Below are 24,492 nucleotides of genomic sequence, written 5' to 3'. Positions count from 1 at the left end.
TTATGATGTGGAATACTGATAGCAAAATTATAAAATTACAAAACCATGACAGCTCCCTTCAGTGGGAAGTGAGACTGTTATCAATTTTTGGGATAGACACACACTTAGGGCACACTAATAAAGTTATCAGCTGCTGAAACTTTAAGGGCTTTGTCACTATCATCTAAAACCACTGCCACTGTTTTACTGAGAATAGCAAACAAAAACCTCTGTCCATGGGGATTATAAACTAATGTGAAAGGCTTCCCCACCCCGCAGCCCTTCTGCTATTTCCAGATCCATGCCCAGGCTACAAGGCATCTTTTATTTAGCTCTATAAAGATTAGTTCCACACATACGCCTGGATAAAAAAGTAATGTCTCCAATCACACTACTTCACTTGTTTGCAGAGGGTATCTCCTACAAAGATCAGAGTTCATTCACTTCCATCTCTGAAAGACAATGTCCTGCCTACCAGGCAGGGCTGGGTTTGACTCTGATGCTGTTGGCAGCCTGCTGTCTTCTTGCCATCATTCTGCACGGACTAACTTCCCTCTCACCAAAGGACCTTGTCCTGTGGCCAAGTGGAAGACTGGCCATAGAGTCATAGAATCATTAAGGTTGGAAAAGTCTACTAAGATCATTTAATCCAATAATCAACACATCACCATCATGCCCACTAACCACGACCCTCAGTGCCACATCTCCACAGTTCTTGATCAGCCCCAGAGATGGTGACTCCACAACTTCCCTGGGCAAATGGCTGGAAGCTATCTGTGGATATACCACGGAATCATAGAATGTTAGAATATCCCAAGTTGGAAAAGACCCACAAGGATCATCAAGTCCAGCTTATGTCTAAATGTAAGCTTTCATTCCAGCAGAACTACCATTCATAAGACCAAACTCTCAAAGAAAAAAAATAACGAGAGTCACAGCCTATCAGCGACTCATAAACATCCTTATTGCCTCCTAGCTGAATTGAGTGCGTGCTTACTGTGCTACCTGAGATCTACAAACTTTACCAAGTTCAGCTTAGCAAAAGTTTCAAAGGTGGGCAATAAGAAAGAAAGGGACGAACTCTTGAGCAGGGTCTATTGTGACAGAACAAAGGGACATGGCTTCAAATTAAAAGTGTGAAGATTTAGATTGGATATAAGGAAAAAGTTTTACAATAAGAGTGATGAGGCAGCAGAACAGGAATCACAGAGAGGTGGTGGATACCCTCTCCCATGAGGAAGGGAGAGGTACAGGCTGGACAGGGCTTTAAGCACCTGATTGAACTATAGGTGTCCCTGTTCACTGCAGGGGAGTCAGACTAGGTGGCCTTTAAAGGTCCTTTCCAACTCGTATGACTCTATGATTCCACGAAAAGCTAACTGAAGACAAAGAGCAAAAAAAAAGCATTAAAAAAGGATGCTGGCAACAAGACTCATCAAAAAAGGCACTGACCATCTCATGGAGCATCTGTCAAGCAAGGGCTTGTAATAGGACACAGAGAGCTGAAGGCAAAAAGCTATTTGCAGAGCATGCAAAGCTCTGCTGTTGTGTTACAAGGGAGAGATCAATAACATCAAAAGTGAAGTTGTGATTTTCCTCCCTGCCAAGGCTCTCATATGTCACTTCATATTTTTTTTTCAGTGCAAAACAAGCAGAAGGAAAGAGCTTTGAGTTGGGGAAGGCACAAGTTATTAACCGTCTGTAGAGGGCTATCACAAGGTGCTGTGTGGAACAGGGGATGGGGCAAGGTGACCATGAGATGTGATGACCATATTCACACAGCAGGTGAGAACAACATCACTGCTAACCGAGCACCTCTATGGAGCAGCTGAAGTTCCATTTACAGGTAAACGGTCCTGATTTGGCCAAGTACTTGCTCAATTTGCCATGTGCTTTGATGGACATACTTGCAAGACATGTTCAGAAGAGGGTGACTGGGACATGACATCTGCTCTTCCTGAAGACCTAACTGTACCTGAGGAGGTTAAGTAAGGAGGGAACTAGCTAAAGAAAAGCATAAGCCACAGTGGATCACACCCCAGGCCTGCACATTCTCCACAGTATTTACATGAGATCAATTTAGACTTTCCCAGATGTCAGCAAAGCAAGTATAAATACAGTGAATGGCTTTGAGACTTCAGTGTGTAATGCTTGGGAATCTGCTCTGAACTGGAAGTAGACAGAGTTTAAGTCAGCGAATTGGCAGAGAATGTAAGGGAAACAAACCTGAACAGGGTACTTTCAGAGCTGTTCTGGTCCCCTCTCCCACAACCTTGCCCTCTCAGGAGAGGATCCAGTCCCAAGCTTGTCTGCACCCTGTAATTCCTTTTCTCCTCCCTAAGCTTGGTCTTGCTGTGAGCCCACAGGTATCCTTCATGTGTGTGAGCTGTATGAGGGCTGTGATATTTTAGGCTATCGCAGGAAGGGAGCTTGCCCTTTGATGTGTATTGTGAAGCGCTGTATGTGCTGGCAGCCCCTTACAAATAACACTGCCAACTTGCTTGTGCTTTGATGGAGGAAAGTACTTACAGCAGCTTTCTTACAGTAGTGAAGGGGGCGGGAGGAACAACAGGGCTTATCCTAAACTTAAGCTCTGTCTCCTGCAGAAGATAAAAGCGAGACAAAACCTTGCATCCTACCACGGGTGCTGTACATGTGTTCCTGCTGCTCGTTGGGTGACACGATGGCAAACAGATGCTCACTTCTCAGACAGCTGATGCTGCTTCTCCTTTTGATTTCTCTGTGGCTGCACAGCCAAACCTGAGCTCAGCGGTAACAGCTGCTGGAAGACTTTCTTTCTCCAGCTCTGTAGATGTTCGCAGCCTCTCAGACATTTCTTTCCCCTCCTGAGCAGATTTAGGCCAATTCCCTGTTTCAGATGTGCTGATTCCAGCTGATTCCTCAGCCCACTATTCTGCTCTACTTACATCAGATTGCTGGGAATAAATCACCACTATCAGGGAATGAATCCACAAAGCACTTTGCAGGGAACTGTTTGTATTTAGGAATTTCAGGAAGTGCTTCTAATGTCATTTACAAAAAGGATTAATTTATTATTGAGAGATTTGGACTGCCCACAATGATCCTTGAGGATCCTTGAGGTCCCTTCCAATGCGGGCTATTCTGTGACTCTGTGATTCTGTCCATTGCTTTATAATGCCTTGCATTGTAATTTGGAGGAATGGGACATAAAAATGTTATCAAAAGCTGAAAACTTTTCTAGAATAACCTTATTACCCTCCACCTGAATTGCCTGTGCCCTGTAGAACAATAAGCTGTGACAGGCGTTATATACTGCGTTCTCACTAGGTTCACAAGCAATGGCATGTAACAGGCACACATTTTGACACCACATAACTCCATAGCGATGATGGTTCCGCATCCTTTTAGGAAACAGGCTCAACTGTCATCTCTTGCCCTTAAAATCAGAGCTAATGTTCCTGAGTGGATTTAGTTATAGCTATATCAGATTCCAAATCGCTTCACCATTTATGAAATTAAAAGTGCTATCAGACTGGGAATAAACATGCTTTTCTCCATTTTTCTCTGGTTTTCAGTAGGATAATGGAAGGCCCAATCATTCCAGACCAGCACTGCACAGTAATTGATATCATCAAGCAGAGCCTGTGGTGATTTTACTGGCTCTGAAGGGTTCGGTCTGTTAGAACAGAGCAGATAAACTTGGAAAATCAGCATCCTTTCTATTCAACATAGCATTACTGAAGTGAAAGCTGCTGTCCTTGACTCAGGCGAGTCTTTGCTCACAGTGGAGGAATGACTGTACAGTCTGGTGCTATGCACTTATCATTCTGATTCCCATTATCAATTCTGTGCTTTCTCCTATTATTCATGATTATTAATTAATGCTTAATGCGTTTTCCCAGCAGTTCTATCACCCTCGCAGCATCTCTGGGGAAATGTCACTCCTCACGGAGAGCAGCTGAAGCGTGAACTTAGGTTGGGTCACAATTAGAACATCAATCAGAGCCCAGGACTTCCAGGCTGCTGGTCCTCTTTTCACATCACTGGATCCTTCTTCCCGCATCCCAGTCATACCTTTCAAACACACTCACTCTGCAAGCACTATGGCTGCACAATAATAAAGGGAGATTTTTCTATGTGCTCCTGTCACAGAAATCAAACGAAATGGCAGCATGCCTCTGACAGCCAACACAGATCTGCATGCTCCTCACCCCACACAGATTGAAGGGTTCTCATCAGGTGTGCCTTGATATATTTGCTTGGCACTGCCACTTTACACCCTGGTTCATAAACACGGTGTCAGGTTGTTGTATCCTCTTTACTTTGGCACCAGCAAAAATCCTAATACTACCGTACACCAGTATGGATAGACTTAAAACACAGCAGCTTTGTCTTGGCAGACTTCATGAATACACTGGAAAGGCTCTGAAGCAATACAGCAACACAACACCTGCCCTGACTTCTTTTAAGCAAGCTGCTGAAATCTAAGTTAAGGAGGAAGGCACTAAACTGTTAAGGATATTAGGTTAATTATGATCATATAGGATAATAATTTAGGATAATAATTAGGATAACTTAGGTTAGATGTAAGGTGAAAATTCTTTACTCAGAGGATGGTGAGGCCATGGCACTGCTTCCCAGAGAGCTGTGGGTGCACCATCCCTGGAGGTGCCCAAGGCCAAGCTGGATGGAGCCCTGGGCAGCCTGAGCTGGTGGGGGGCAGCCAGCCCATGGTGAGGGGTGGGACTGGATGGGCTTTAGGGTCCCTTCCGAACTAAGATATTCAGCGACTCCACAATTTTTATCATATTTCTATAAATGCTGAACAAATTTGGCCAAATTCTACTCAAGAAGGCTCTTCTTTATCTAATTTTTCTACTCATTTCAAAATGAGTGGGTTTTCCTGTAAACAGCTTTTTCTGTGCACAATAGCTCTGTATTGCTATACAGCTGCCAAACAATTCCCACGTATGTAGCAAGGCTCTATCGCTTAGCCCAAAAAATAATATGCACTTCCTTGTGCCAAAAGACAGAATGATTTAAGGGCAACAGGGAATCTATCATGGACTGTTCTGCTTATCACATGGTCACAAAGGTAGGGCAGAGTGTAAACAAAACAATATTGCCTTAAAGACAATCTGACATGCTTCTTACCCACACTGCTTCCCCACTGCTCAAAGACAGGTTAAGGATGTTTTGCCTTTTTTTCCCCTATGTTAGTGCAATGAGGCAGGGAGAGAAGTCTGGCTGGAAGCTCATTTCGCATCACTTTGAAAACAAACATGTAGTGGCTGTGCTTTAAAAATGTTTTCTTCTGTGAAAATTGTACTCATTTCCTGAGCTGGGGAATTTCAAACTGGGAAAATTCTTAGAGAAGGAAAAAAAGTTATGCACAGAAGGGTATCTAGAGGCTGCTCCAGGCAGAAGGTGGAGAATAGAGGTCTCAGTTCCCAGCACTGCTGCAGTGAAGTAAATCTGCCTAGGGAAGTGATGGAATCACCATCTCTGGAGTGTTCAAGAACTGTGGACATGTGGCACTGAGGGACATGGGCAGTGGGCAGGGTTGATATCAGACTTGGGGATCAGCCTTTCCCAATCTTAATGATTCCATAACTATAATTGAAAGTAAATCCATACTCTACAAAGCAAGACTTCAGTTTCATAAACTCATGTATAACTGTTGCTGCTGTTGCTTAACTAACTGCGAACAGCATAAAACGTGTGAAGTTCCAGCTTTTGAATTTAACACAGCAGTGCTTCCACTTCTGCATTAGGTAAACTTTAGCATTTAAAGTGAATATTGGGATCTTAATGATGGCTTTAATAAGGCCTAAACTTTTAATTAACCTGCCAAGACAAATTACAGCCCATAGCTCTTAGGCAACTATTGCAGACAGCTGAGACTCAACACCAATACTTCTTTGGGGAGAGGGATTAATGGCAGCTTTGGACCGAGTCTGCTTTTCTTTAGCAAAGAAAAAAAAAATCCATTAAATAATCACTGTGGCTGGAAGAAAGCTGAGTGCGAGTTTTATGGAGCAATCTTTAAATTACAACCAAACGAATTTGGGGATATGAAAAGGTTCAGATTTAAAATTAAATACTACTGAGTCAGAAACTGTTTATGGAGTGAATATAAGAACACGTGGTGTGCCCAAGCCCACAAACAGCCTGCAGGCAGCATCCTTCCTGCAATGGACATCAGCTCATCAGGGGACTTATTGCCAGAGCAGCCCAGAAGATCATTAGTCTGTATTTCTTAAGAAATCTGAGATTCTTTCCATTAGCAAGGAGAAACAGAGATTCCTGGTGTTGTGGTTCCTATGACCAAGCCGTGCAGTGCTCTTTGCTGGTTTTAACCTCAGTGCTCTCTGCCTCAGCTTCTAATGCAGTGATGTGGATAGTGCTTAAAGGCAGGGCTATCAGCAAAACTGCTGCACGGTGCTGCTCCGTGCTCTTCAATCATCCCTCTACCTCTGCTCCAGGAAGAACAAATTAAAATAATAATAATAATAAAGCTAAATAAAAAATAAGATCAAAGGAAAAGTGAAGCAGGGAATTTCAAGCTTGTAATCCAACTCTGGCACCGGGTGGAATCTCGTTCCAGATATAGTTATTAAAAAGGCATACAAAATACTTACATGCTATTTAGGGCCTAACAGCACTCAGACAGTTGCTATAAACATCCTCTACAAACATTTGGTCCAAAACCACACAAAGCTACCAAGCAATTTGAGTATGGGCATTAACACCTGGCCTGAAGGCAGACAGTTTGGGAATAAGACAGGAAATGCTTACCAATGGCAGTGGTAAGGAAAGAAACCACCTCCGACTCCTTGCCATCATTGTAGAAGGCCAAATGCCATATGCCTGAATCCAAGTACTGGATAAACCCTGTCTCGTGGCTGGACAAGGGCACAAAGGTTCTGTGTTGCCGCTGAGGTCCCTCCAAACCTCTTGCCTCCTGGGTCAGAAGGCGTCTTCCATCGAGGAGCTCGACAAAGTCAAACTGAAATACAAGAAGGAGAGATGTCTGTGTGCACTGCAGGCTTCCTCGAGCTGTTTCAGGAAGGAGACAGATATATTGTGCATCAGATATTAGAAATGTACATATACAGACATACTGTAAGCAGTCTTTTCTCTGTTAGGGTCTATACAAGTTAGTAATGTTTCCAGATTACCTGCAAGGGAATGTGAACAAATTGCACAGTATGTATGATTGAGAAACTACTTAGAAGCTTATTAGTTATAAGGGCATGTAGCAACAGGATAAGGGGAAATGGTTTTAAACTGAAAGAGGGTAGATTTAGACATCAGGACATCATTCTTCACTGTGAGGGTGCTGAGGCACTGGCACAAATTGCCCAGAGAGGTTGTGGATGCCCCACAACAGAGGTGTTCAAGGCCAGGTTGGATGGAGCTGTGAGCAACATGGTCTAAGGGGAGGTGTCCCTGCCTCTAGCAGGAGGGCTGGAACTGGATGATCTTCATGGTCCCCTCCAACCCAAACCATTCTGTGATTCTATGATTTTCTTTGTGTCTTGGTTAATAAGACAAAGACAGAAATAAGTTACCTGGCCTAAATGGATCGTTTGACAGAACTGCTTTCAGTTATCAAGAGAATGAGTGTAAGTCAGAGAAAGATTTTGTAAGTAAATTGTGGCATACATTTTGCAGAAGTATTTTCCTTAGTGAGAAAAGTTATTTTCCTTAAATCAGTATCTGAGGTGGTTAAAAGATCACAGAAGATGAAAAACAGATAAAGTAATGCAGAAAAAGTCCCATTTACTGGATAGAGAAATTTTCCTCAAAAGAACTTTTTTTTTTTCTATTCCCTCAAGGTAACTTCAGGTGAACAATCACTTCCATTTCGCCATTAGGATTATAACTGCCTTTTGTTCCCTATTTAAGTAACACTGCACTGACTTTCTGCCATAATTGTATTTTGTCTGACGATATATTAATGGGACAAGTCGGGTACAATCCTAGCAGGCATCACAGTTATTAAGTGAGCATTATCTAATCTGAGTCTTTTCTTCTGGTAGATGAATAGACCATTTTGTAGCAGAACTCAGCAGTCAGGGCACAGCCTCACTTCTCTGTTCCACAACTCCCCTTGCCTTCACCTCTCTCAATTGCTCTATCAGATAAACTCGTAATTTTTTGGCAGGTGCAAGGAAAACAAAAACACCACCTGTTTTTGGACCAGCAAATGTTGCTGCACTAAATGTCTGCATGCGTTGTCTGAACCCATCAGCAGCATTTGGGCTCCTTATCCATGTTGACTTTAAACATGTGGTGTATTAGGTTGTCTGATACGGTCTTCAAAGTCCTCCAAGATAAGGACTTATTGAGGTTTTCTCCCTTCTGCAGTTATTGCTAATCTATTTCCAACACTTTCTTGAGACAAAAGCTATATATGACGTATCATGCAGATCAAATGACTGAATTTGGGTATTGAATGAGGGTATTTCTCATTGCTGTATTTCAATTAGTTATTTCGTTGAAATAAACAAGGCCTCACTTTACTTATGTTTTCTTACTCTATTTCAGCACGTGGGTCATTCAGATTTGGTGCTGCAGTATCTTTTATGAAAGCAAACAAGGGGCATTCCATTTGGCTGTCCTTGAAGTTAGCTTTGTCAGAAACAAGAGCTGTTAGGCAGATGAATGATGTCTGAAAGCACACTAAAGGACATAACTGCATATGTAACAGGTAAAGTTCATCTCAAAGTGCTGGTATCACCATGGTCGTTTGAATTAGTTTTCTAAAACTAATTCAGCAGTCAATAAAATTTGAGACACTTCTAGAGTGCAGTTTGCCTCATCCTGAAGTTGAAATCCAAGTAACATCCAGTATATTGTGCCCTAAGGCATTTATTTCTTGTTTGAGATGAAAACAACTTGCAGGCATCCAGCCGCAGTGAGTTGCTGTTGTTACAGCCCAACCTGGGTTGTGCTTACCTGGGGCTCCCTGCCAAAAGTAAGCTTAATTCTATACATATTTGTAAGATGCTGCTTTGGATGTTGATGACTTTGCAAAGTTACTACGTTACTGGCTGTAAATGTCACAGATCACAAGTGGGTTATGTTTTATTATGTTTTAATAAATTCAGAGATTTTTAATACACAACTGAAGTTATTGAAAGCAAGAAAATTGTAGATAAAATGTCATTTTAATCAATTCAAATTGTATAAATTGAAAAATGAATCCCACAAACTGTGATGGCTAATCCCTAAAATTTACCATTTAAAAATTGGCCTGGGTTGAAAAGAGTTCAAAAACTGATTTGATTTGGGAAAATTAAATTTAATAGACCACAAGAAAATTGTTTAACTTTTATTAGCGTTTGTTGAGAAGAGTTAGAAAAAGTACCTATATTTTTGCCTTCTACAAGCTCTATTTTTAACACTACAAAAATGTAGAGGTTGCACTTTCTTCCTACTTTTAAGTGTTGGTGGTTGCTGATGACCACCAGGAGAAGATAGATGGTCACAGACACTGAAAGTTTGCCAAAGAGAATCATACAAACACAGAATCGTTTGAGTTGGAAGGGAACAGGCTGCCCAGTGAGGTTGTGGATGCCCCGTCCTTGGAGGTGTTCAAGGCCAGGTTAGATGTGGCCCTGGACAGACAGGTCTAATAAATGTGGAAGATAGGTGGCCCTACCAGGCAGGGGGAGTGGAGCTTCATGATCCTTGAGGTCCCTTCCAACCCGGGTCATTCTGTGATTCTGTGACCCTTAAAGGCCATCTGGCCCAGCTCCCCTGCACTGAACAGGGGCACTCACAGCTCCATCAGGTGCTCAGAGCCCATCCAGCCTGACCTTGGGTGTCCCCAGGGATGGGGAACCACCACCTCTCTGTGCTGTCTGTGCTAGTGCCTGACCACCCTTATTGTGAAAAGCTTTTTCCTTATTCGCAGTCTAAAACTCTGGAAAAGTTTCATGTTTTAGCAGGCAAAAATATGACTTCAAACATTTTGCCAAATATGTGCAAAGGCAACAACTCAAAGACCCTAAAAAAGAATGCGTTATGTACAGGTGCGTATTACAGAAGAAGGAAGACGGATTATTTAAATAGAAGAAATATCTCCTTATCTAGTTCAGAAGAAAAGCTGATTGCCAGTTCAAATTTTACTACTGCCAACCCTTTATTACATTCTTCCACAGAGGAGACTATCAGTGCTTTAAGCACACTTATTGCTGAAGTCCTGTTTATGAAATTCCTGATAACATTTGGAAATCTAAAACTCTTTGGTTGGTTTTACGGGGTGCAGCAGATACTCCGGATTATGCAAACGAAAAGATGAGATTTGTGTAATATGTTTTAACTGTGAAAGACCAGTCTCCAGTTTCAATACAGAAAACAAGTTAGCTGTTTAACGACTCCTAAGGCAAATAAGTTATGGTGTGATCGAATGCTAAGATTTAAACTTCATATAAAAATATACAGAAGGAGCACAACGTTTTAATCACGGAGGATTTTTAAAATAACAAATTTAGGAATAAGGACCATTTCAAAACCAAATTAAATATTAACTGCTGATATATCAATATTGTTTTAATATCCGCAGTTTCCTTAAGTTATTTCTTCAGGATCTGGGGACCTGTTTCTAATACTCTACCACGACTCTTATTGTTCGAATAAAAAAGTCCATTTGGTAATTTTTGATGATGTTTTGGTCCAGATGCCAATTATTATTAGTAGTATTATTTGTATACTTGGCAGCACTTAATTGGTGCCTATTCAAATGCAGCACTTGCAAGGTCTTTGTAGAAACGCACTGCCTTCTCCAGCATGTAGTATGACCAACATGTGCTACATCCCACTTTTAATGTCTCATTTTCATCTGAGAATTCAACTGATACACAGCTACACTGTTTAAGGTCCCAAGGCTGACAAATCATTTTGAACATCCCAACCAAAATGAGACTAAAGAACAAAATGCAGAGATGGTGACAGGACGAAGGAAAATGGCCTTAAGTTGTGCCAGGAGAGGTTTAGGTTGGATTTCAGGAAACCAGAAGGGTGGTTAGATTCTGGAATGGGCTCCCCAGGGGGCCTGCTGAGTCACCATCCCTGGATGTGTTTAAAACCATTTGGTTGTACTGCCCAGAAACGTGATGAGGGCTGTTAGGGTAGTATGGTTAGGTTCGGTTGGACTTGATGATCTTTAAGGTCTTTTCCAACCTGAGCAATTCTATGATTCCATGATTCTATGGTTGGTGTGAGTTTTTAATCATTTCAAATAGAACTAGAGCTAGGTGGAGTGACCCACTAAATTTAGGCAGTCTGCTTTAACTTCAGTACTCTTTAGCTGAGATTTAGGTGTGACATTTCACAATTGCTATTTAAACAATTGAAACCATTCATGTTGTAAGTCCTGTTCGACAGTAGATATTAATAATCATTACAAACAAGGAAAATCAGAGTTAATACAGAGTTCCACTCCACAACTGTTATTGTTGAGACCATGACTTTTTAATTTAAATAATATCAAATATTTAACTTCTAAATGCCCGAACCTCTCCCAAAAGAGAGACTGATCAAAAATGGGCAATAACGGCACTGTTGTGTCACTGAATTTATGACCTGCTGATCCTATTGAAATATTTTAATTCTGCAGAAAGGCATGCAGAGGAAGCGTGGATTTATGACACCTTTTTGACATAAATAAGTTGCAGGTGTGTTAATAAGTAGAAAATACCGTATTACCCAGAATAGTTGCAATAAAAATCTTTGTTTGCTCAAAAAGAAAATAAAGGGTGTTTCTATAAATTTTTAATAACGGTGTTGGTTGCTGGACTTTCAGTTTAGATTGGATAGCAAGGGTAAGTTACAAAATTACTATAAAGCTGGTAAAGCTTCGATAACCTGCTGATGCAAGTGGGAATATGATGTTTTGCACTGCCAAATAGAGTTATGTCCTAATGCATTAATCAATCTGGTTAAGAGCAGCTTAAAATCTGAGATGGAAACCAGAGAAACTAATTGACAAAATCCTTACTTAAGGGAATGGTTCTTCAGAGCATTTGCCAGAAAGTGATTTCTTGACACATTTTCTGTCTCAGTGTGCTAAGAAAAGCTACTAAAAAGACTAAAAGTCCCACAGAATAATATCTGTATCTTGATTCCTGCTTAAATAAGGCCATGGCTTCCTGCAAAACTCAATTCTCTTTGGTTATACACCAGTTACCTCAGGATAATCTGACAGCCAGCACGCATAATGTGAAGAGCTGGCTCAAGGCATTTCAGCACGGACAAGGAAAGGAGATCTTGCTCCCATGTGGGTGAGAGACTGGGGCCTTGCAGCTCTAATCATGATAGGAGAGGCACTGAAAGAGAGCATGGATATAGGGACAAGAGATGGTTCTTTCCCATGGATGGAGAGGGTAGTGGCTCATGCTGCTAGGACCAAGCAGCTGATAACATCAGCTTTTCCCCCAAACTAATATCTCTGGCTCTGGCTGTGCCTATGGTGCATCAGGCTAATGTATGTAAATATCTTGCAAGTGTCATTAGATTATCTTTCTCTGGATATATGATCAGATTTTTATATCATGCATGCATGCAGCAAATCCTTGAGAGATATAGCTGAAATAAAAGCACCATAAAAACATAAATTCTAAGACAAGTGTTGCTTGATTGAAATGAGGTCCCATTACCTGTGTATGTGATGGTGGAAGGCCTTTTCTGCCATAGATGCCAACCAGAGCAGCCTTTCCTAAAGACACATTGAATTTCAGATGCACTGGGTGGTCGATGAACACCTGAGATCTCCAAAAGATACCAGGAGGGATCTTCTGTGTGGCTCGTCTGCCAACATCAATTTCTCCAGAGTCTATAAAACTGTCGTCTGGAAAGAAACTACTGGGCTTTCCTGCCAAAATACAGGAACAAAAATCTTGGATTAGCCTTAGATCCTAGAAGTAATCCAATCATACTGGTATCTCTGACATTGATCTTGAGAAACAGACTATTAGTGTCCTGAGGTCTTCAGAGTACTGTGTGTGCCAATCCTTTTGATTATGAGAGGAGAACTGGAAGGGTTATTCTTGGCTTCAGTACTTGTTTTGTTTGAAAACATGAAACTGGGAAGAGTAACCTGGAGAAAAATGGCCTGCTGTTCAAATATTAACATCAGAGCTTGTGTAATTACATTACGTAAAAATAAATCATTTTACATTACAACGTAAATGAATGTAAGTTCACTGGTGGGGAAGTCATCATTACATTAGCGGAGCGAAGTGAAGAAATAGTGAAGTAGACATATGTCACAGAATAGAATGGCAATGCGGAGAAGAGCAGCATGAATGATGGCTAAATGGGGAAAGAAAAACATTTCTTTATTGAATTCATGTTTGACAGTGGTAACAATATTTTAAATATTAAAAAAAAATATATAAAAAAATAAAGGACTGAGAAATATATTGACTATGAAACCAGAGAGGTTTTAGTTAGATTTCAGTACAATCTGCAAAGTGTGTTATGATCCACCTTCCTTTAGCAGCTGAGCAAATGGAGGCAGCTGCTTCTCAAAGCACCCACAAAGTTGGAGAGCCTGGGATGACAAACAGTATGTGTTGTTGTAACATGTGGGAGACAGCACGGAGCTCAGCATCCCTGGAAGACAGCTGAGAAACTCCAGGTTAGACATCCATGCACTTACAATTCTCAGAATTGGTGGCTGCTTTGAAAATATCTCAACTGAAGGAAAGCCCAGGGAATGGGAGCAGGATGCAAAATAAAATCCCAGAGCACTGTCTGTTAGCTCCTTGCTATACCCAGTGGCCACATGGCTTCAAAGAAAGAAGATGAAGTCAATTGCTCAGCAAAAAAACCTTCATGTAAGGGCACTTAAAGAAAGATTGTGGCTTTGGTAAGGAGAAAACTGGCAAGGGCTAATCATTAACTTTTTAAGTCCAAATCAATGGGTTACCTCGTCGTGGTGCCGTTACAGCTCACTACTCTGTGCTTCACAGATCAAACAATTCTAACAAAACGAGTGCAAAACTTTTCAGGACTGTATATTATTTTGTAGAAAAATCATTTTGAGGGAGTTTGGGGGAAACAAGAAACAAAAAATGAAAATACCTTCTTCTATACATCATAAATTGAAGTAAAATCGCCTTAGAACTTACTGAAAAGATAGAACACCCTCTAATTTTATTGTTTCGAATCATAATAGTTCCTTTAAACATCAGACTTCTCTGTATACATCCCACTGTAAACTCAATGGGAGAGACAGAGGCAAACTGCTAGCTGTCCCTCTAAAATCCATATCTAAATTATCTGCATACTGACAGTTAACAAAAGAAGCATCTGAAGGCATCTCTTTGTAGAAAGGAGATGTTTTGTTTTTTCCTAGTAAAGTTTTTATCAGAACTTTTGGTCCAAATAACACTAATCCTTGGTTATTGCACTAAAGTCAGCAACTGCTTATGTATGTTGTTGGAGTGGGAACTGATGGCATTTTTAATTTCTGTGCTATCTTATGGATGTAGTTTCATGCATAACAGAATAGTCTAGAAAGTGTACACTCATATAGAAAAAAAAAGCTACTGTTTATTTTATTAGATCCTCACTTATCATTGCTTATCACATTCAAGTAAAACCAAGGTGAAAAGCCTGTCAACTTTCTATCCTTTTCCAATCAAAGTGCATATTAACAGGCAATCAGAAACAGCTTAGTTGGATGGCCATTCTTACAGTCTGTGCTGGTAGTGTACAACTGCACAATGAACATCAACTAGCTTGATTCTGAAGGGAATTCCTCTATGAAACAGATTGCAAATATTAATTTGTTATACTAAAATTTACTTCTACCTCAGTTAGGATTCAAGCAAATGATTCCCATGCCTTTGTGCAAAGATTCTTGTTTCAGTTCCATTAAAAAGCAGCTGAAGACATCACATGTTGGGTTTCAAATGGTAGATATATTTTTTTCTGATTACTACTGACATGCTTTATAGATTCACAGAAATTCAGGTGAAAATCTGAAGCATTTGATGTGTGCTCTGATTGTTCATTAATAAAGATGGCACACTAGAGTGAATCTGGGAAGGTGAGAATTTAATGCAATCAATGTTGCTATGCCAGAGAGAGCCTGGAGAGAATTAGCACAGTGTGTATTCTGCCTGTACAGAAAGCAATACTTGTTTCTGTACTTCTGTGCAAGCAAGAAAATGGCATCTGTGATTGAAAGATAAATTCACAGAAATAATTGTTTGCACACACAGTTTCCTGTGTGTGAGGACAGCAGAACGTCTGCAGTATGACGGGCACCAAGCTGCCATGCTTTGCTCTATGGGTTCAGATCTCCCCAGGACTCTTTTCATAAGGCTCAAGTCAACCCTTGTCCTGCCAGCCTCAACCTACAGTGGGATCAGGCCATACGGACTGTATTCTTCATAAAGAAAGTACAATAAGAAAGCAATTTTAGCTTCTAATCAGAAATTAAGTTTTAATCAGAATATTTGACTGCTCAAAATTAACTTCAGGTCTGAATTCTTAATTGGGCTGTCAATTACTTTGCTCTTTCTATGCATTACCTTGAACTTTTTAGTTGCCGTAGCAACAATTCCTAATTTATTTGGTTATCAAAATGAGCCATTTCATTTTAGCCCCTGCTGAATCTGCTGGTATTTTTGATAGCAAGGTACCCTGACTCATCAAAACACTTAAGAACACACTTATACTCCTCTGACTTCAATCACAGTTAATTACACGCTTAAATGTAAGCATGTGATTAAGTGCTTTGCTAAACAGAGATGGGCTTAAACGCCCATAAATGCTGTGCTGGAGCACAGCCATGGATGAGAATTGGCAAGACATTGGTAATGATTCATTCAGATCAGCTGTAAGTCTGACTGTTCCAAGCTATTTCAGGGTGATCGAGAGAACTTCCAAATACGTTTTAATCCATTTTGTAAATAAATTTCAATCACATACATTCTGAATTAGAGTTGCAGCCATGCCGCACTGCTAGTCCAGAATTAGTTGCATAGTAACTTGATGGGAAAAGAGCTGCTTTAAGGCCGGATGTCCTGCAAAAAAGATCTTGTCCTGATGTGTTTATTCAGTTAGGAGACTGAAATTTTGACTTTTGAAAGGAAATAAACAGATCAAAACTACACGTTTCAAAAATGAAACACATGGCAAGTTAGAAGGAAAAAAAGATCTGCCATGAAGTATTTTTGAATGCAACATATGATATCTGCAGCTTGCTGTACTGTCTGGTAAGGTTTGCTGAGATTAAGTTACTGAGTTGATTTTTCCTTGTAGAACATTGTTGTCAGCCATCAGTTGTTAGTAAATACACTTCTAAGGAACACACATAATCATGGCCTTTGTTTGGACTGATAAAGGCAGATAGCTCTTACAGAACAATATAAAAAAACACCCTACAATTAATTTGAATTAAATAGATAAACACAGGCTCCCTGCCAAATTCCAGGGAACTCTGGAAACTTTTGAATTCAATGAGTTGATGAAACAACAGCATCCTTCTTTCTCTTACCCACAAACATTCACCTCCCAACTAAACACCAAAAATAGTCAATGACTGCAATTTTGCTGGAATCTGTTGGATATATATGAAGAAGCTTGACACACAAAGCAGCTCTTTGGAAATCTGAATCACAAAACAGCTTTCTGAAACTCTGAACTCCTCATTTCTCTTATTGAGTCTTGGGGAGGATAAAAAAACCTGTCCTTTGCAGAGCTTATGGGTATTTTCAGCAGTGCTCCCGCTATATAGAGCACAGTAAGATCTAGAGCTACTGTATCTTAATGCACTGCTGAACTGATAAACCATTAGGTTCTTCTAGTTTCAGTTAAAACTGCAAGCTGACACTACGATGACACTTTGAGGAGAACACAACTTTTATCTGGACACATTTGTAAAGAGATGTCCAACCACGGAAAATCAATGCACACCGTGCAATCTGCCTGATTCTACAGAGATTCTTTGGTCCTCAAAACATTTGGTACATAGTGGCAATGAGAAGGCAAAACCAAGCATTTTTGTTCATTAAATGCCCAAGGAATCTACTTTTCAAGTCTTTTTTCCTTCTTGGAAACAGCCATTTGAGACAAGAGTTTTCACAATGGACTTCTGTACTCAGTGAGATAAAGTACAGATAGTTCCACCTTGAGAATACCTTGGAAGTGTAATGAGGATTGTACACACTTTTATCACGTGAGTGAGTATCAGAAAGGTATGAAATTTAGAAACATATGGAAACAAGACTGACAACTACTAGCTCTAGACGTGAAAGACTGGAAAAAGCAGCCAATAATGGCAGTACTGAAGGTAATGGAACATGAGATTGGATGGCTGGAGTTCAGAGGCAGACAGAGGACTGACAACATGGACACACACCAACCATACCTTCACTGGTTCCTTTGCCTTTCCTGTCAGGTAACTCTAACCCTGTGCCCCCCGAAGGATATAAGGAGACGTCCGTTGGCATTGGCCAACTGCTGGCTGTGTCTTCCGTGATTTCATACATCTGCCCTTCCATCGGCTGCAGGTGCCAGTTTAGGCCAAACAGGTGCATGGCTGTGGTGAGCAATGAGAGAAGTCATCTTTTTCTGTCTGTGAGAGTTACAGAACTACAGGGGCACTTTCTAAACCCTCACTCCACCACCTTGTTAGTGGTCATTGTTTTAGGACAAAAATGGGATGCAGGGGGTTAGACAGCCCATGCTGATTCTGTCACACCAATGTCATGGGTCCTTCCTCCCACTTAAGCCATTTTTGGAGCAACTCTACCATTCCAGTAGAACCACTCCCAGCCTGTAGCCTGTGTGAGGGAATGATCAGGTGCCATGTTTCAGAAAACTTCCAAGGCTGGGTGACGATGCAGTGAACACAAAGATACAAGGATCATACATGTCATCATAACATCATAACAATAAATCCTAGGAAACGACTCATTAGTTTGCTCTGCTGTAGTTGAGGCATACCATATAGGTTCATCGCTTTTTTTTTGAACCCATCAATTCAACACACTCTTACAGATATCTCTGACAGTTTTTTCCTGAATAAGACCAACTGAAAACTAAAGCAATTTTAGACCAATATTGCACACATTCCTTAGTGCTCAGCACTGGGAATGCGAGAGACTGTGATTGAGCACTCCTTAGCCCTTCAGCTGCTCCTATTCAGATCAAAGATACATCCCCAAGGTTTGAAAAGAAGAAGCGCCGTTCAGTTTTGTGTGATACCAAGACAAAGCTCTCTGTAGGTTTCTGGGCCATGCAAAGTCACCCAGCGCACATATAAATCTATTTCAAGGTTTTACATAAAGACAAGTGAAGTTAAAGAACAAGACAAAATACTTCAAAAACAAACACATGTATGAGGAGTATGGAAAATCGTATGCTTACACAACTTATACTTGCCCCTTGAAAATATAAAGTAAAACAACGTGGCTTCCCATATCAGTTCTTCCTTTCTCAGCATAAACATTTCATATTCAATCAGTATCCAGTTTAGCTTCAGGCTCTCTACAGCTAAATGTATGTGATATTCTCTACACTTGGAATGACATGTCTTTTTTAAGGGAATGCCTTGATATTTTACACTATAATTTCTCCACGAAACTGTTACATGGCACCAACATCACAGACATTTAACATAAACAAAAAGAGTCAAAAAAGTAAAAAAAATAAAAATAAAAAAAATAGAGTATTTCCACTGCACAAAGTTCTCATTTTATACATAAAGATACATCTGAGCTTGGCAAATGCTGTCAGAGACAAGTGGTTAGTTTATTTAAACCTGTGTATCAGGAACAGTCTTTTCAAGATGATTGAAAAGTAACCTGAGAACTTCTCCAAAAAACAACATGTTTAGGCAATTTAGCAAAATCAGTGACTTTTTCCACTTCAGTTTCAATTAGATCATCTATCATTTACTAACACGAGTAAACTTGTCTTTGCACTAATACAGCATCACAAAAACAATGAGAGCAAAACTCTCATTTTACCATATAAACAGGGGTTGATTGTTAACAAACTCTCCATCATTAAGAAAGAAAATACTCTCTTGAAACCCCAAGGCAGCAAGGAAAGTCTCCCAGGGATCTGGTCACAACTCAAACATTATTCTATAATAAATACACTAAGAAGGAATGCTATCAACTCTACTGGTAATCCAACCTGGACACTTTCAGGCAGACTGGCCAGTATTTGGATCTGAAGGGAGAATATTTGGCAGAGCCACTGTGCAAGGGAAGAGAGGAAATCAGACTTGGAGGAAGAAATCTGAAACAAGGATATAGCATTGCTTTGTTTGCACAGTATCTTTGTGCTTATATGGCCTTCACCCTCACCAGGGTGTCTGGAGACTTCCCAGCCACTAACCTCATTAAATAACATCAGGTAGAAATCAGTTATTTCTACTTAATGGAAAGGAAAAAGAAAAGTATGGTGGATAGGGGGACTGACTCAGTTCACTTATTCAGGCATTAGAATGAAGTTGTGTGTTAATTCACTTCACTTACTCTGTGCTCCCAGGTTCACAAGCCCAAGCAGGAATTTCATTCATGCCTCCCCCAGAGCTGTCTCTGCAAGCTCAGCCCTAGTGCTGCCCAAGAATGCTGTCCAGACTGGACCTCTCCATGGACCAGATGTGTGACCCAGATGCTGTTCGGGAGCCAATGTGGTCCAAGCATATGTGAGATCCCACATTTAACCACATGGATGCTTGTAGTCAAAGCAGAATTAAACCTGGCCTGTTCACTCCTCCAGACTCAGACAATATTAGACAGCAAGCAGTCCAGATGCCTCTGCTGGCCTTAAGTTCCAACTTCATCTACCCATAAAGACTTGTATGAGTTTGCACAAAACATTACTGGCTCAGGCATAAATTAAGCAACCAGTTTTTCATTAGACCATTTGAATTACTCTATCCTTCAGTTATCACAGGGTAAGTGCCCTCCTCTCCTGCAAGAAAATGAAGCCAGATAAGTCAGTATTGTTTGGGGTGTAGTGGGAAGTCTATGAGCATGTCTTCCTGGCGTGCAAAAGGCATTTAAATACCTAAGAGAAAAGGACAAAATAAAAGGATAAAATCTTGCTTCAGTCTAAGGAAAGAGATGGTAGTTTGGAAATGCAATGACTCTTCTCTAATTATCCATCTTCTTCAGCAAGAGAATTGTGATTCTTTGTCACCACTCATTCCTAAATGTTTGCAAAGCATTTTGACACATACAGTGTCCCACCCTAGAAAATATAACAAAGTTATACATAACGTAGAAGCTGTGTGTGTTACTACGCACAAATAAAACCATCTATGTTATCCTACAGGAACAGGTTAATAGGACAACTTTTGTCTTTGGGTAATAGATTTTGTCTGAAGCAAAAAGCTTCTTGTTTACATTGATCCCAAGTTTGCATCTAGTGCCCTGTCAAGGGTTTCTAATTCAATGCTGCCAAGCACAATATAGAAACCTATAAATATTCACACCCGTAGGACAGACATCATGCAATTTCTGCTGCAGGTAAGTAATAACAACAAAAGCTTTTCTGAAAGCAAAACACAAGTCTAATCTGCTTTGGAAACACGCTATGTATGCTACTAGGAAATCAGCTGGCTAAGTGCTTATCACTGCATTCTTTCAAATACCAGCAATATCTGTTTGCAAGCTGAAGGAAAATTTAGTCTTCTTGCTCCCTCAGAGTGCCACACTCATGCTAAAAAGTCAAGCAGTACCAGGAGTGGATGATTTGGGTCTAAAACTCAGTGGAAAGTGTAAAAGTGTTGATGCACACAGTTGTTTAAAGGTTCTAGGAGAGCACAAATCAACCTTGTTCTGCACTAAAATGATGCAAAGTTCTTTTGTGTGGGAAAAGAAAACAACACAAGATAGATCATAATCAGGGAAAAACTCTGGAACCATGGAGGAGAAACACAGCTTTGAAGTGTTAATGTATCTAAAAGCAAAGTAAAGCTGTAAAAATACATTGAGATTCCTGATATTCTCAGCCTCCAGGTCAATTGAACCCACTGCTGACATTTTCTCTTAGGCTTTTTTTTTCCCCCTTTGCTCAGCTAGATAGAAGATGTGGCTCCCAAAGAGCAAGTGCCTTCCTAAAAGCCCCCACATCCTTCTCCCCAACATGATGCTCGGTTGATAAGCAGATATCGAAGGCTCCCCATGTATAAAAAGAGCACACTGCAATTAACAATCATTAAAGTGTACCCTTTTGTAAAATACCATGTAGCTTTCACTGCCTGGGAAGCCTTGCAACATGCTCTTTGCAGAAACCTTGGTTACATTTCCCATGGTTAATAAAACTCTTTTGTCTGCCTTCCCTTGAAATGGAAACAATGCTTAGGAGAAACCCTGCCTGTGTGCACCCTGGGCCTCTTCAGCACCAGCAACTTGTGGTAAAGTCATCTGGGACATCTGGCCTATTATGCTTGTGTTTTGACATCACATCTTTGACTTGCACATTTTAAACGATAGTGAAGTGCTAGCAAAAAGGGCCCTGAAATTTGCTGATCGGGTAACAGCATGTTCTGTGGCAGAATAAACAACCTTATCCTCCATCCTGAGGCATCTCTGGCTGCCTTCTTTGGAGGGGGAGCAGGGAGGGGAGGGTTCAGGAGTGGGGGAAAGAAGAAACCACACAGTGCTTTCAGGGTCTGACTGCCCTGCCGAGTTCAGCATTTCAGTGTGTTGAAGCTATTCATTTGCTAGACTCAGATTCACTTGAGCAAAGCAGATTTACAGACAGCTTTAGCATCAGCGCAGCTATTTAACCACCCAAATAAATCAAAATTTGTACTGGTTTCACCAGGTATTCGAGGTCACGATTCTTTAGGTTTAAACACGTTATTTCTTTCTGTATTGCATTATTCCGCAGCTGTTTATGGAGACAGTAAGCTGATGACGTTTAGCCAAATAAAGAGGAAAGAAACCCAGGCTTTTGGATACCTCACTATTACTGCCACCTGCTTATGACACAGCAGAGCACTGAGGTCAAAACATCTTACTCAGCGGAGTGGAGAACAAAGAAACTGGAATAGCATTTAGGATGAAAAAGGACAAACAAAGATAATAATTCACATGGTCAACAAAATGGACATCTCTTGGGACAGGCTGATGGAGCGAAGGAGTAAGCAGAGAGAGGCGGATGATTGTGATAGATCACAGGGGGAAGAAAAGACAAGACATGCTTACTGAAGCATATGAGACCCCCAGAAACCACACCAGTCAGCAAAAAATAGAAAAACAGACTGTTGGCCCTTTATTAGCTTGTTGCTTTGCCCAAAGCAGCAAGCTAAGTGTAATAAATAACTGAACCAATCAATTACGATGTTTGAAATTAAGGCTGTGGCTGAAGCTACCAGCTGCTTCTGTAGTGTTCTTATATGCGTTCTCACAGAGAATTTTCTGCTGCCTTCTCTCTTGCACTCTCAGAGCTCCCTGCTGAAGGTGCTGATGATTCCTCGCCTGGGTGAAGCTCCTAGAGAAGCTAATCAATGGAAAAACAGGTCTCAGAATGGAGAACAAACCAAGCAGTGAGTCAGCAGCAGCACAAGCATGGTGCACAGCCTGGATGGACAGTGAGCCACAGAGCATCCAGGCAAGACAGAAAGACTTTCAGGCTTGCAATTTGTAAAGTTTATCAAGTGTCTCAGCACTGAGAGTGCTCCGTATCTTGAAGCTCTATTTATCCAAGGATGGAAGCATATTTTTCATAAAGAAGCCAAGGAAGCACATAAAACGGGAAGAGGCAGTGTGAGAAGGATGAGTTGGGAGGCACTGATGCTTTAGTGAATGAGAATAAAGATAAGCAAGGGGAGAGAAAAATGCAGAAGGAGAGAAACCAAGAAAAGGGAAGGTTAGGGGAGAGCAAAGGGAAGACGGGAACGGCAAAAGTCAATGGTTGAGAAGACTTTTTAAGTGGTTTGTTTCTTTACTCTCCCTTCTTTCTGTGGAATCAAGCATAAGATACGTGGTGCTTACACGATCCTCTTTAACCTCCAGTCTTGACAATCAGCCTTATAATAACACACTTTCTACATTGAAACCATGATTTTTGCTTTCTATCCTAATTGGGAAAAAAAAAAAAAAAGAAAAAAAAAACCCACCCTGAATTCCACCACTGAATTACTCAGGGCTAATTTTGACTCAAGTAAATGTATTGCTTTCACTCCTGTCTCTGGAATAAACTTGACTGTAATTATCTGGATAACTGTGTCTCTCTACACTGAAATTATATGATTTCTGTAGAAGTGGGAGAATTGGCTGTTGCAGAATTAATCATATTTTTGTGACATTCAGTGTTATGAAAAGGAGCCTTTCAGCATGAAATAATCACTGGTTTGTCAATCTTCAATAGATCACGGAAGAAGCACGCGCGATTAAGGAGAATGGAGACAGTAAAACAAACAGTGGAGAAAGAAATCAAGCAGTTTTTCTCTTTACACCACTGCCCCATTTCAGTGCTGGACAATGTTTCCGTGCCAACACAGCCAGTGTTGGTATTGAAGTGGCTGCTGTGGCTCTGCTGGTGTCAGAAGGTGGTAACAGACTCAGTGTCCTGATACCACTCTCATGATTTGCAGAATTAAGTCCTGGAACCCAAAGAGCCACAACTTAAGGGTCTTCTGATGCAATTTTAGGTCAGTTCCTCTTGTCCTAAAGCTGTATCTGTAAGCAGAGGCCAACCCCCACCTCGCCACAACCTCCTTTCAGGCAGTTATGGACAGCAATAAGGTCTCCCCTGAGCCTCCTCCAGTCTGAACCATTCCAGCTCCCTCAGCCGCTCCCCATAAGATTTGAAGACACATGAAATTGTTTCCTGCAGGTAAAAGCCTTCCTTTCATGGCTTAAAGCACTTACTTGAGGAATGGAAAACCTGACTTCAGAAATCACGTTCTGCCCAAATGGATGTGAACTTGCACACCAGGACAGGACTGCAGCCATGCGGGAGCACAGAATCCAGCTGAATTTCTGGGCAGCCAGAAATGCAAAATTAATAGGCCTAAAAGAAACAGAGCCCAAAGGACAGATTGAATACATGTTGTTTAAGTGAAAAAATCTCAGCTTACGGTTGGGAGGTCCCACAGCTTTGCTTCCTGGCCTGTAGGTTTATTTGTCACAGGACAATCATGTAGAAAAATAAAACAAAAAGACACAAAGAGGGACATTTAGGGTAATGCCCTTTATTGTAAGCTTCCCAGCTGGCCCCCTTTCTGATTGCTCAGTGATCCAGCTTCAAGGAGAAAAAAGGGTTTATATGCCTTCTTCATAGGCTGGGGGTAAAGGCACTGCTAGGCAAGGCTACAAATGCTCATGCTGAGCAATAAAAAGTCCTTATCTGCCTGTTCCAGGGTGGAGGGTAAAGATGAAGGATTTAGATGCAAAAAGAGATAATTCTGACTTTGTGTCTTTTTGCACCCTGAATGTCTTACAGTAAGAGGCACAGCCTCTTACAGCCATCTCCTTGTAGGCACATGCTATGGGATACCTCCACTAATAATCCCAGTACTGCACGGCCATTCCT

At 40.9% G+C, this 24,492-nt stretch overlaps 1 protein-coding gene across 16 annotated transcripts in view; it reads right to left on the bottom strand.

The window, feature by feature from the left end:
* Nucleotides 1–24,492, bottom strand: part of TENM4 (teneurin transmembrane protein 4) — a 1,512,248-nt gene that overhangs the window by 166,142 nt on the left and 1,321,614 nt on the right. For all 16 annotated transcript variants that reach the window (XM_032442260.1, XM_032442267.1, XM_032442273.1 and 13 more), the window contains 3 exons: nucleotides 17,357–17,527; nucleotides 12,630–12,844; nucleotides 6,760–6,970 (listed from right to left, as the gene is read on the bottom strand). In XM_032442260.1, coding sequence (XP_032298151.1) covers nucleotides 6,760–6,970; nucleotides 12,630–12,844; nucleotides 17,357–17,527 — 597 coding nt within the window. The remainder of the gene's footprint in view (nucleotides 1–6,759; nucleotides 6,971–12,629; nucleotides 12,845–17,356; nucleotides 17,528–24,492) is intronic.

Source organism: Coturnix japonica, chromosome 1 (assembly GCF_001577835.2).
Source record: "Coturnix japonica isolate 7356 chromosome 1, Coturnix japonica 2.1, whole genome shotgun sequence".
In the NCBI taxonomy this organism is placed as follows: Eukaryota; Metazoa; Chordata; class Aves; order Galliformes; family Phasianidae; genus Coturnix; species Coturnix japonica.
The sequence above is the reverse complement of the archived record's forward strand: the minus strand, read 5'-3'. Positions and strand labels throughout refer to the sequence as shown.